The sequence below is a fragment of the Helianthus annuus genome, chromosome 1 (genome assembly GCF_002127325.2).
Source record: "Helianthus annuus cultivar XRQ/B chromosome 1, HanXRQr2.0-SUNRISE, whole genome shotgun sequence".
NCBI classification, from domain to species: Eukaryota; Viridiplantae; Streptophyta; class Magnoliopsida; order Asterales; family Asteraceae; genus Helianthus; species Helianthus annuus.
Window position 1 is genome coordinate 145,259,025 of NC_035433.2, and position 12,554 is coordinate 145,271,578.

At 37.6% G+C, this 12,554-nt stretch overlaps 2 protein-coding genes across 2 annotated transcripts; both read left to right on the plus strand.

Moving 5' to 3' along the window:
• Positions 1 to 9,685: 9,685 nt before the first annotated feature.
• Positions 9,686 to 12,307, plus strand: LOC110922225 (protein NRT1/ PTR FAMILY 1.1). The gene is made up of 4 exons (XM_022166531.2): positions 9,686 to 9,886; positions 9,956 to 10,173; positions 10,659 to 11,191; positions 11,283 to 12,307. The coding sequence occupies exons 1-4, from the start codon at positions 9,769 to 9,771 to the stop codon at positions 11,386 to 11,388; spliced, it is 975 nt and encodes a 324-aa protein (XP_022022223.1). The 5' UTR covers positions 9,686 to 9,768; the 3' UTR covers positions 11,389 to 12,307.
• On the plus strand, positions 11,472 to 12,140 carry LOC110921127 (protein NRT1/ PTR FAMILY 1.2-like). The gene has a single exon (XM_022165401.1). The coding sequence runs from the start codon at positions 11,472 to 11,474 to the stop codon at positions 12,138 to 12,140; it is 669 nt and encodes a 222-aa protein (XP_022021093.1).
• Positions 12,308 to 12,554: the final 247 nt, after the last annotated feature.

The following is a 12,554-nucleotide window of genomic DNA, read 5'->3' on the forward strand; positions in this document are numbered from 1 at the left end:
TATAGGTTACAACGCTAGATTAGAATGAAAGCGAAATTGAGCTTAAAAGTGCTTAAAATATCCTTAACGGGTCAAAATAAGCATACTAGTGAAAACGGGTTTAATTTGTGAATAAACCTATGATTAGAACCTATTATGGTATATCACAATTATTTGATGAAGTGTACGAAATATAGGAATCAAATAAATATGCTTGTTTGATAAAATGCATAACCGGGTCAAAAATTGGTATAAAGGGTAATAAGCCGAAGACTTAGAAGTCTTAAATTTTGTTAGGCCGAATGTCGGATTTTAACTCCAAATGATGGAGAATCAAATTACAAACACGTAGGAAGAAACGGTAGGCTAAACGGACAAGCGGTTTGAAAGATACGGAAGATTTCGTGTCAATTGTCAATTGTTATCAATTGAAACTTTTGTTTTTGTTATCAATTGTTTCTCGGACTCGTCTAGACACGTTTTAAGTCCTGTATGACTAAAGCATTTCATGTTTACGAAATGTAGGTACACCTTGGATGCCGGAAGACGATCAAGCTCAATGAAGAACCGAACACGATAAAGACACATGCGTCCGCACATTGCCTCGTTGTAAATTTTAACGACGAAACCGATCACGTTATGTAGAATAACTTATGATTTGTAAAAGTTTTAATAAACCTGTATTTTTTTTATAGTATGTGTAGTCTTAACTACACATCTAGTCGTTGGTATTACATACAAATTCGTTAATTAGTAACCAGGGTGTTACATATGTTTGTATTGGGTTGCGATGGATAGCCTTTAACTTCAATAATTACCGTCACAATCCTTTATTTGGAAAACACATTACACCTTTCGTCCTTTAGCACTAACCAGGTTAAAATTTTCAGTTAAGTCAGATCATGTGATTATCACATTAGGGCAATTATGTCTTTTTACACTCAAACAAATAAATTTAAAAAATAAACAACTAATACCAATAAAAACCGAAAATATACATATACACACCTAAATACATCTCTCTCGAACTCCTGATGCTCCACTTTACCAGAGCACCACCGCCGCCATAGCATCACTCTTGCCATACCGAAAACAAAATCACTCTCCATCACCCCTGCCTCTCTTTCTACCTGTGACAAAACCCCCTTAGAAAAACCCCAACCATAGTTGCAGGTCTGAATTAATGAACCAAGGTCCCCGGCGAGGTTGACGGTGACGTTTGCGTCACATGATGAATCTACAGATCTGACGGTTGTGAAGACAAATAAAGAAATGAAGGTTATTAATCGGTGCTCCGGTTGCCGGAAAAGAGTCGGTTTGACCGGATTCCGATGTCGGTGTGAAGAGGTTGATTTTTTTTGTTGTTTTAAAATATCTTCCATGTGTTCGAAGAACTTGATATATTGTAGATGAATTTATTTTGATTGTCTGATCCGTTGTTTCATAACAACTTTTAAGAAATTATTTGATTGATTTGTTCAGTTTGTGATTGAAGAATATGTTATGATTCTTCTGTTTGATTTTTCATTTGTTGATGTGAGATTAAATATATTATTAATATAATATTTAATCTTGTAGCCATTATAATCATTTATATTATATAGATCAAAATATATTAATAACCTATTAATAATTAGTTGGTAATTGTTGATGGACCATATTACCCTTATTAACTAATTGGGTTTCCTCTTGAGTGTATGTATAAGGAGATTACTAGAGAGTTTAAGGGTTACACAAGTTATACAATTACACAACCCTCATAACATCATTCACGGCTCTCTCTCCATAACCGAACCCTCCCTTGTTTCGGTTCATCACCATCATAACTTTACACCCTAAGGAGGAACCAGATCATCCTGACAAGTATGTCGAACTCAATGGCTGCATCTCTGACTGGATTCTCTGCTGGCCTGTCTACTGTAACAGGTATGTTATTCATGTTTTCCATTATGTTTAAACAGAACTGATCAACATGTGGTATCAGAGCATATGTTGATAAATCAGTTTTGTTTTCGTATCCATCATTCTGGGATCATAATATGGAAAACAGAATTTTTTTAAAGCCTTAAAGATCACGGCTGATTTCGGGTTACATTGAGCCGAAATCAGTGTTTTGAGAAAAGGTGTGATTAATCATGTCACCCGAAACTAATATGGGTTAATCTTATGTCCGAGACCCGTTTGAAATCATTAAAATTCAGGTTTTGGATCCCAGAATTATGTTTTAATTTTTTAGGGTTTATCATATTGTTCTAAGAAAACTCGAAAATTCCTTAAGTTTTGGAACATAATTTGGATTAGTGGGTGTATTTACTGATTTTGATCTGAATTTTATCTATTAAAATCTTCGAAAACTGTTAATAGATAATCAGTTATAATTTTCGAAATCTTTGATAAGTTTAGATCAGCAATAAAACAGGAAACATTATCCCACAATCCCTAAAATTTCGAGTTTTCAGTTATTATCACAAAACAACTGTAAACAGTGGGTTCGAGACCATCAGATCTCGACTCGAGACCATCAGACTCTAACTCGAGACCATCAGATCTCGACTCGAGACCACAAGGTCTCGACTCGAAATCATAAGGGTCATCAAATGTTTACAACTCGAGACCAAGTTTGCGACTCGAGACCATAAGGTCACAACTCGAGACCATAAGGTTGCGACTCGAGACCATAAGGCTACAACTCGAGACTAAGGTTACGACTCGAGAGCTCATAACTAACTCGAGATCTCAAAACTCAGTCGAGACGTCACTCGAGACCTCATTACCTTAGGCTGTTTGATGTGAACTAAAATTTAGCTCGAGGCTCCGCCCCGAACCTCGTGCGGGGGGCACGCTGTCCCCCTGCAACCCCCAGCGAACTCACCGCGGAGTTCGATCCACGCTAACAGGTGGTTTGCTATTAAATACTTGGTTTTGTTAACACTTAATTAACTAATCAGAATCAGATAATTTATACAAAACCAAAATAGCTTAACTTGAATGAGCTTCTGATGTATTAATTCTGGCCAAAGCTGATTTAATACATCTATTTATTGTTCAAGTATTATAAAAGCTATGTTGAGTATGCATTACAAACGTGAAATGTCTTAATTCTGGCCAAAGATGATTTAATTCATTTATGTTTAGCATGCTTGACAAGTGCATAACTAAAGTGATTGTCTCATTTCTGGCCAAAGCTGATTTGTCACGATTACTTCGCACACATACTTAAATGATTACACTTCTGGCCAAAGCTGATTTGTCTTCGTTTAAGTAGAATTTTTTAACTAAGTCTATTATTTTGATGTTAGTAATAGACAATATCACAGCTTCATAATTAAAATGGTCATTATTTATGCCTGCCTTAGTATAACATGCCCTTAGATCACATTAGGACTTCTTTCTTAGTATCATAAATTGCTCATCTTATTTCCACTAACAGCACCCAATTGCGGGATTCCACCTTTGACTGGTGATAACTTTGCTGAATGGAATGATGCCCCCATGCTTACACTAGGATTGCTAGATTTCGATTATGCTCTTAGAGAGAATAAGCCAGCGGACCTTACCACTCAAAGTACTGCTGCTGAGCAGATAGTTCATGAAAAATGGACTAGGTGTAACCGCGTGTCTCTCATGTTCATGAAGCAATCCATTCACAATGCAATTAGAGGCGTTATTCCTGATTCAGAGGATGCTAAAACCTACCTGGCTTCTGTGGAGGCTCAATTCAAAGGAACATCAAAAGCACACGCTAGCACTCTTATCCTCGAGCTGGTGACGACTAAGTATGATGGGAGGAGTGGCATTCGCGAACACATCATGATGATGCATGACATGGCCAATAAGCTGAAAGGGCTAGGAAATCAGTGATGGTTTTCTTGTTCACTTCATCATCACTTCGCTTCCTTCATCCTATGAAGCATTCAAGATCAATTACAACACTCAGAAAGACAAATGGATGATGAGTGAGCTGGTCGCTATGTGCGTACAGGAGGAAGAGCGTATGAAGATGGATCGCACTACTGATGTTACTAACTTCACCACCTCCAGCTCTAAAAATAGGAAGAACAATTATCAAAGAAAGGATGCTTTTAAAGTCCAAAAGCCAAATCCTAATACAAGTGCACCTTCCAGCTCTAAGAGCTCCTTAGGCAAACCCTATTGCAAGTTCTGTAAGAAAACAAGACATAAGCAAAAGGAATGCCCTGACTTCAAGGAGTGGCTGGATAAGAAAGGTAACGATTTTTTCATTATACTTGAGTCCTTTAATTTAAATGTTCCTGCTAATTCTTGGTGGTTTGATTCTGGTTCTATGGTTCATGTAACTAACTCTACTCAGGGATTCCTTTCAATCCGGAAGCTGGGAAGAAACCAAAGAACACTTAAAGTTGGGGATGATCGGGAATTAGAAGTGAAGGCCATAGGAACATTACAACTATTTTTGAAAACTGGTTTATGTATTAAACTTTATGATACCTTATATGTTCCTGAGGTAACTCGGAACCTTGTATCAGGACCAAAGTTAGACATGGACGGTTTTGTCGTTTCTCATGGTCATCGCAAACTCTCTATTCTCTATGATTCTGTTGTTTATGGTACTGGCATTCTGGATGGTGGTCTCTATAGATTAGAACTAGATGATATTTTTTCCAAATCTTTGTTGTCATATAATATTAATGGATCACTCACAAAGATGGAAAAGAAACGAGACTTAGAGACCTCATCCATGTTGTGGCATCAACATTTAGGCCTCATCTCAAGAGAACGATTAAATCGTCTCGTAAAGGATGAAGTCTTACCTCCTCTTGATTTCACTGATTTTGGAACATGTGTTAAATGTCTTAAAGGCAAAATGACATCAGCGAATAAGAAAGGTGCCACTAGGAGTTCTAATTTATTAGAACTCATTCACACTGACATTAGTGGTCCTTACCAAATCGCTGGCATAATATGACATACTTCATTTATCACTTTCATTGATGATTATTCTCGTTACATGTACTTGTATCTTATTAAGGAAAAGTCTGAATCTCTTACAACTTTTAAAGATTATAAAGCTGAAGTTGAAAAGCAATTAGATCGTCAGATTAAAGTTGTGAGATCAGATAGAGGCAATGAATATTATGGAAGACATACTGATGTGGGTCAAGCTCCTGGTCCATTTTAGGAGTTTTATAAGGGCCAGGGGATCGTGAACCAATACACCATGCCTGGTACACCTCAGCAGAATGGTGTCGCTGAAAGAAGAAATCGTACCCTTATGAACATGGTGCGCAGTATGTTAGCCAACACTAATTTACCATTATTCCTCTGGACTAAAGCGTTAAAAGCAGCTGTTCATATACTCAATAGAGTTCCTTCTAAGTCTGTCCCTAAAACTCCTTATGAACTTTGGACAGGAAGGAAACCGAGTCTTAAATGTATGAAAGTATGGGGCTGCATTGCTGAAGCAAAACTCTATAATCCTTTCCTAAGGAAACTTGACCCTAAAACAGTTACATGTTTCTTTATCGGGTATCCTGATCATTCAAAGGGTTATCGTTTCTATTGTCCTTCCCATGTCACCCGTATTGTTGAAACCAAGCGTGCGGCGTTCCTGGAGGATTTCAAGGTCAATGGGAGCAGTACCAACCCTTAGGAAGAATTGCAAGAAGTACAAGACGTGGGGGGGGACTCTCGCTTACCATTACTCCGTTTACTCCTCTTGTACCCCATGCAACAACTGCACCTGAAGCCACTACACAAACTCCATCTCCACAATCAGAACCCATTATACCTCATAACGAAGGCACATCAAACACTCAAAACCAAGACAACGCTGAACCCGATAATCAACTCAGGAGGTCATCTAGGCAAAGACGGCCTACTAATTGGGATGATTATGTTACCTACCGGACTGAAATGGATGCAGGAAAGCTCAATGATCCTACCTCTTATAATGAAGCCATTAGCAGTGATCAGTCTTCTGAATGGAACAAAGCAATGATTGATGAGCTTGAATCCATGAAGAAAAATGACGTTTGGGATTTGGTAGAATTACCCAACGGTGTCAAACCTTAGGTTGTAAATGGGTGTTCAAAACAAAACTGGATCCGAATGGGAACGTTGAACGCTACAAAGCGAGATTGGTTGCAAAGGGCTACACTCAGAAAGAGGGAATTGATTGTCAAGAGACGTTTTCACCTGTCTCTCGTAAAGATTCATTAAGGATCGTTATGGCCCTAGTAGCTCATTTTGATTTAGAGCTGCATCAGATGGACGTCAAAACTGCTTTCCTTAACGGAGACTTAGACGAAGATGTTTACATGAAACAACCTGAAGGCTTTAAACCTGAAGGTCAGGAGCATCTAGTCTGTAAGTTGAAGAAATCCATTTACGGGTTAAAACAAGCATCACGTCAATGGTACCTCAAGTTTGATGAAGTCATGAAGAGGCAAGGTTTTATGAAGAATCAAGTGGATCAATGCACCTACCTCAAGATGAGTGGGAGTAAATTTACTATACTTGTCCTTTACGTAGATAATATTCTATTGGCAAGTAATAGTTTAGACATGTTGCATGAGTCGAAGCGGTTACTCTCGCATAACTTCGACATGAAGGATCTCGGAGATGCTTCTTACGTCATTGGCATCGAAATTCACCGAGATAGACACAAAGGGATCTTAGGATTGTCTCAAAAGACTTACATAGATCGTGTCCTTACACGTTACAACATGCAAAGTGCAAACCCTCCGTCGCTCCAGTAGTTAAGGGAGATGTTTTCGGTTCATTCCAGTCTCCGACAACAGAGGTTGAAAAGGAGCAAATGAGCCAGATACCTTCGGGAGCCTGATGTATGCTCAAGTCTGTACTCGCCCAGATATCGCTTATATTGCTGGAATGCTAGGCCGTTATCAAACTAATCCTGGTCTGGATCACTGGAAAGCAGCTAAGAAGGTCCTTAGATATTTGCAAGGGACGAAAGACTATAAACTGACTTATAGAAGAAGTGGTCACTTAGAAGTGGTAGGTTATTCTGATTCTGACTTTGCCAAATGCAAAGATGACAAGAAATCCACTTCGGGCTACATCTTTATGTTAGCAGGCGGACCTATCTCATGGAAGAGTCATAAACAACAGTTAACTACAACTTCCACAATGATGGCAGAATACATTGCTGTTTACAACGCAACCTGTCATGGAATGTTGCTTAGAAATCTGATCACTGGACTCAAAATCATTAATTCCATTTCTAGACCATTGAAGCTTTACTGTGATAACTCAGCTATCTTAGTTTCTCGAACAGTAACAGTTCGACTGGAGCTGGTTTATATCTCGATACAAAATATTTGTTCGTACGTGAACGAGTTGAAGAAAATAATCTTTGTATTGAGTATATTAGTACTAAAGATATGCTTGCGGATCCGATGACTAAAGGTCTCCCACCTAAAGTTTTCGAAGAACATGTATCGAATATGGGACTTACTAAAGACCTTATTTAATGGCATATTGTACTAGCTTATGTTTTAATTAATAAAATTTGCCCAGTTTGATTTTGTATGCTAACATATGTTCTGCCTGTGTAATGACATATAGACAAATATAAATACAAATCAAGCGCTAAAGGGCTTATGCGTATTTTGATCATAACTATTAGGTTTTAAATTGAGGCTATAATATGACTAATGGGGGTCCTGAGTCGAATGATGATTCAACGGCTTTATTTCTCTGCTATAGTTCTTGGTTTAAGGCTAAAATGAATGTTAACTCCTGGCCAGACTCATCTAATACTCATGATAAATGATTACTCGGCTAAGTGGGAGAATGTGAGATTAAATATATTATTAATATAATATTTAATCTTGTAGCCATTATAATCATTTATATTATATAGATCAAAATATATTAATAACCTATTAATAATTAGTTGGTAATTGTTGATGGACCATATTACCCTTATTAACTAATTGGGTTTCCTCTTGGGTGTATATATAAGGATATTACTAGAGAGTTTAAGGGTTACACAAGTTATACAATTACACAACCCTCATAACATCATTCACGACTCGCTCTCTCTCCATAACCGAACCCTCCCTTGTTTCGGTTCATCACCATCATAACTTTACACCCTAAGGAGGAACCAGATCATCCTGACAAGTATGTCGAACTCAATGGCTGCATCTCTGACTGGATTCTCTGCTGGCCTGTCTGCTGTAACAGGTATGTTATTCATGTTTTCCATTATGTTTAAACAGAACTGATCAACAGTTGATGTATGAGTTTTCATTGACTGATTAATAAATGAAATTATCAAACACAGTGGTGTTGAAGAATTTGAATATGGCACATAGAACTGAATCTTCTCGCACATGGTTTCTGTTCAGCACATCAGTTTGGAGATTGTTTTTGTTCTTACTGCATCCGGCGATAATGAATGGTGGTGGTAGAGGTTGGTTCGAGAGAGATGAAGAGGAGAGATTCTAAGGTTAGGGTTGGGGAAGATGGTGTTTATTTATTAATAAACATTTTAAATAAAACATGAAATGATCAAAATACCCTTAAGTGGATAGACATAACTGAAAATTTTAACTTGGTTAATGCTAAAGGACGAAAGGTGTAATGTGTTTTCCAAATAAAGGATTGTGACTGTAATTATTGAAGTTAAAGGCTATCCATTGCAACCCACTATAAACATAAAGGACGAAAAGTGTAATTTATCCTATTATTTTTATTGTTGTTGTTGTTGTTGTTGTTGTTGTTGTTGTTATTGTAGTTATCTAATCTATGTCTTTTCCACCCAATCACCAGGGGCGGACTTACCTCTAGCCCAAGGTGGGCGGGCGCACCCCCGGGAAAAAAAAATTTAGTGCTATTTTCCGTTGAAAATCCCGTCCGCACCCCTTGAATTTTTTCATCCGCACCCCTTGGAATTTTTCATCTACACACCTAAGGTAAAAAATGTTATCGATTTATATTTTAAATTTTTTTAGTAAACTCTAATTAAAAAAACTACTTAAATTATATAAACTTATACTACCCAACTTAACCCAAATACCCAATACCTTAACCCACTATTTCATTAAACATAATTAGCCCACTAATTACTAGCCCATTAACCAAACTCAACCTAAGTTCAAACTATAATAATTAAAATAAGCCCAATAATCCCTTAGAATTCCTCCCGCCTTCCCTCTCTTGGGTCGTCTCCTGCCAGCGATCATCGAACACAACAACAACAACAACCACAACAGCACGTCATCAGCAGCCGCGAACCACCACCGTCAGACACCAAAGGGTAACAAAATTCTTAAATAGATCTGAAATTTCATGTATTTTGACGTTGTTTATGGTTGTTTAGAAGATTTTTAGGGTGATTATGTTGTTTAGATGATTTTTAGGGTGATTACACACGATTTCTAGGGTTGAAAATTAAAATTGAAACATTATGTTATGGAGCGTTGAACTTATGGATCAATTTGTTTGTGATAGAAACCATGAGTTATGGCGTGATTTCTTTTGTTTTACATGACCCGACACGACCCGAACCGACCCGATACGAACCGATTTTTTTACTTATATACCTAGGGGTCTAAAATTTTTAAAAATGTGTTCCGCACCCCATGAAAAAATTCCTGGATCCACCACTCCCAATCACTTAACAATATCACAATTGTTTTGGCCATATATATAAAAGCTTATCTACCACTATCGTGAATCCTTTATGTGGAATCCTCACTCTCTCCATGTCACTTTCGCTCCAATTATCCTAAAAAAAAACGATAGTATACAAGTTGCAATCATTCAAACCATCCATCCACCATGGAAACACACTTGAATCAAGAGACATCGAGCGTCGAAGCCGAGTTACAATCGAAATTACTCCACGACGATCACCATGTTCAAAAGGGTGGTCTCAGGACAATGCCCTTCATCATAGGTACATTATTTGTTCATCACTTTCAGTTTTGGTTTTGGTTTTGGTTTAACTTTGTGTTTTATTATGTAGTAAATGAAGCATTTGAGAGTATTGCAAGTTATGGATTGCTGGCGAACATGATCTTCTATCTAATGGAAGTTTATCACATGGAAGCTGCAACCGGAACCATTGTACTCTCCATTTGGACCGCGCTTTCGAATGGTCTCTCCATTGTTGGGGGTTTCATATCCGACGCTTATTTGGGTCGGTTTCGGGTCATTGCAACCGGGTCTCTTTTTAGTCTTGTTGTAAGTCCATATCATCCATATTCGTGTTTGCGGGTGGGGATGCAAACATGGGTCGGTTTTGAGCTAAAACCGAATAAAAATCCTAAAATTCGTGTTTTCGGCATGGCATTTGAACTTGAAATTTTTTGGGCTGAAAAAATCTGGGACCAAAATTATTTTTTGTTAGTTAATGATTGATTGATTATTCCACTTTTTTGCCTTAATTTTTTTTTTTGGTTACACCATTTGTTAACTTCTTAACTTTCAAAAATAAAAATTTTTAAATCCAAATTTCAATAACAAACATTAAAAATGCATGGTTTTATTTATTTTTATTTGTTTGTTTTTAGAAAATAAAAAAACTGAATCCAATTGATAAAATTCGGTTTAAAGAAAATACCAAACCGATCGGTCAGTTTTTTATGGTTCAGTTATTACTGTTAATATGGTTTCGGTTTGGTTAAATCGGTTTTGAAGCTGACCCCTAGTTGAATTTTTTGCAACAGGGGGTGACATTTCTCTGGTTGACATCTATTGTTCCACAATTAACACCTTCATCTTGCCAAGAACCGGACACGGGTTGCAGCCCACCAACACGAGCCCAACTCGGTTTCCTCTACGCATCTTTTGGTCTAATGTCGATCGGGTCGGCTTGCATCAGACCGTGTTCCATAGCCTTTGGTGCAGACCAGCTCAAACACCGTAACAACCAGAGGCTCATCGATAGCTACTTTAACTGGTACTATGCTTCCAACACAGTTTCCATTGCTATTGCTACTACTGTTGTGGTCTACATTCAAGACCAATTTGGTTGGCGGGTCGGGTTTGCGGTTCCAGTTTTGGCCATGTTCTGTTCTGCTCTCATGTTCTTACTCGGGTCACCTCTTTATGTCAAAGTCAAAGTTGACAAGAGCCCGTTTTCGGGTTTGATTCAAGTCTTAATCGTTGCGTTTAGGAACCGTAAGATCCGTCTTCTTCCCGATGACTACTATAATCATAGCAATGAAATGGATCGAGTTGAGCTAACCGACAGTTTGAGGTTCGAAAATTACTCGTTACATGACCTGTTATCTAACTTGTCTATTTTGTCACCTCTAATTTTTTTCGTTATTATCTAATTTTTATTTTAGGTTTCTTAACAAAGCGTGTGTTGTTAGAGATGTGGACATTGGTTCTTCAGGCTCGAACTCGCGTGGTATCCCACAGTCGAAAATGTGGAATCCCTCAAATCCCTAATTCGGATAATACCTATATGGTCCTCGGGCATTCTACTATTTGTAAACGTGTTGCAAACGTTCCCAACACTTGAAGCCGAAAAAATGAACCGAAAGATCACCTCAAGGTTCGAGATCCCGGCAGCATCTTTCAGCTTGTTCATGCTTTTGACAATCACAATATGGATCCCGTTTTATGACTGTATTATGGTCCCGTTTCTAGCAAAATTTACACACGAGCCTCGTGGACTCAACCTGAAAACCCGAATGGGAGTTGGGATAATATTGTCAATCATGGCCATGGTAGTATCCGCAATCGTGGAAACCATAAGGCGTGATTTAGCAAACTCAAACACGACGGTTGTCATGTCAGCAATGTGGTTGGTCCCACAGTTTGTATTACTAGGTTTAGCTGAAGCGTTTAATGCAATTGGACAATTGGAGTTTTATTATTCCGAGCTCCCAAGTAGTATGTCGAGTTTAGCAACGGTTATGTTTATGGTGAGCATGGCGGTTGCTTCGCTTGTTGTAAGCCTTTTAACTAATATTGTGGACTCGGTTACTAGCCAAGGAGGTGGCGTAAGTTGGCTGTCGAGTGATATCGACGAGGGACACGTGGATTACTATTATTGGTTGCTTAGTTTCTTGACTTTGCTCAACTTTGTCTACTATTTAATTTGCTGTCGTGTTCATCAGAGTTTTTCTTCGTCGGAAAGTAGGTTGTCCCATGCCGTCGATGAAGAAATATTTGATGGCATTGAAGGCAAACCTTGAGTTTTACCTATAAGTATCTAAATACAATTTGTATGATGGGTAAATAATAGTTGGGATCGTTATAAGTTATAGCGTTTATTTGGAGCTAAAAACTTTTGTTGTTTATGTTTATTTTTTCAGGATTTTTATCAAATAATCAGATACAGAAAACATAATTTTTGTGAATGAATATGAGATTCACATACATGAATCTAACAAGAACTTGAGCATAGAGTTCGATTCAAATTAAAGCAAGTTCCCAAGTATTCCATACATTAAATGCATCGATCTTACAAAGAGTTCGTAAGATCGATATAATAATGAAAATGAATAAAGATAACAAAAAAATATAATAAAATAAATAATTATATATTATTGAAAAGATACATAAATTCATTTTACATTTACATAAAAGAAATTTTAACTTGTAATATA

Coding starts and splice junctions, on each gene's coding strand:
- LOC110922225 (XM_022166531.2), top strand. CDS start 9,769: ATGGAAACACACTTGAATCAAGAGACATCGAGCGTCGAAGCCGAGTTA. Junction 9,887..9,955: donor GACAATGCCCTTCATCATAG/GTACATTATTTG, acceptor TTTATTATGTAG/TAAATGAAGCATTTGAGAGT. Junction 10,174..10,658: donor GGTCTCTTTTTAGTCTTGTT/GTAAGTCCATAT, acceptor TTTTTGCAACAG/GGGGTGACATTTCTCTGGTT.
- LOC110921127 (XM_022165401.1), top strand. CDS start 11,472: ATGAACCGAAAGATCACCTCAAGGTTCGAGATCCCGGCAGCATCTTTC.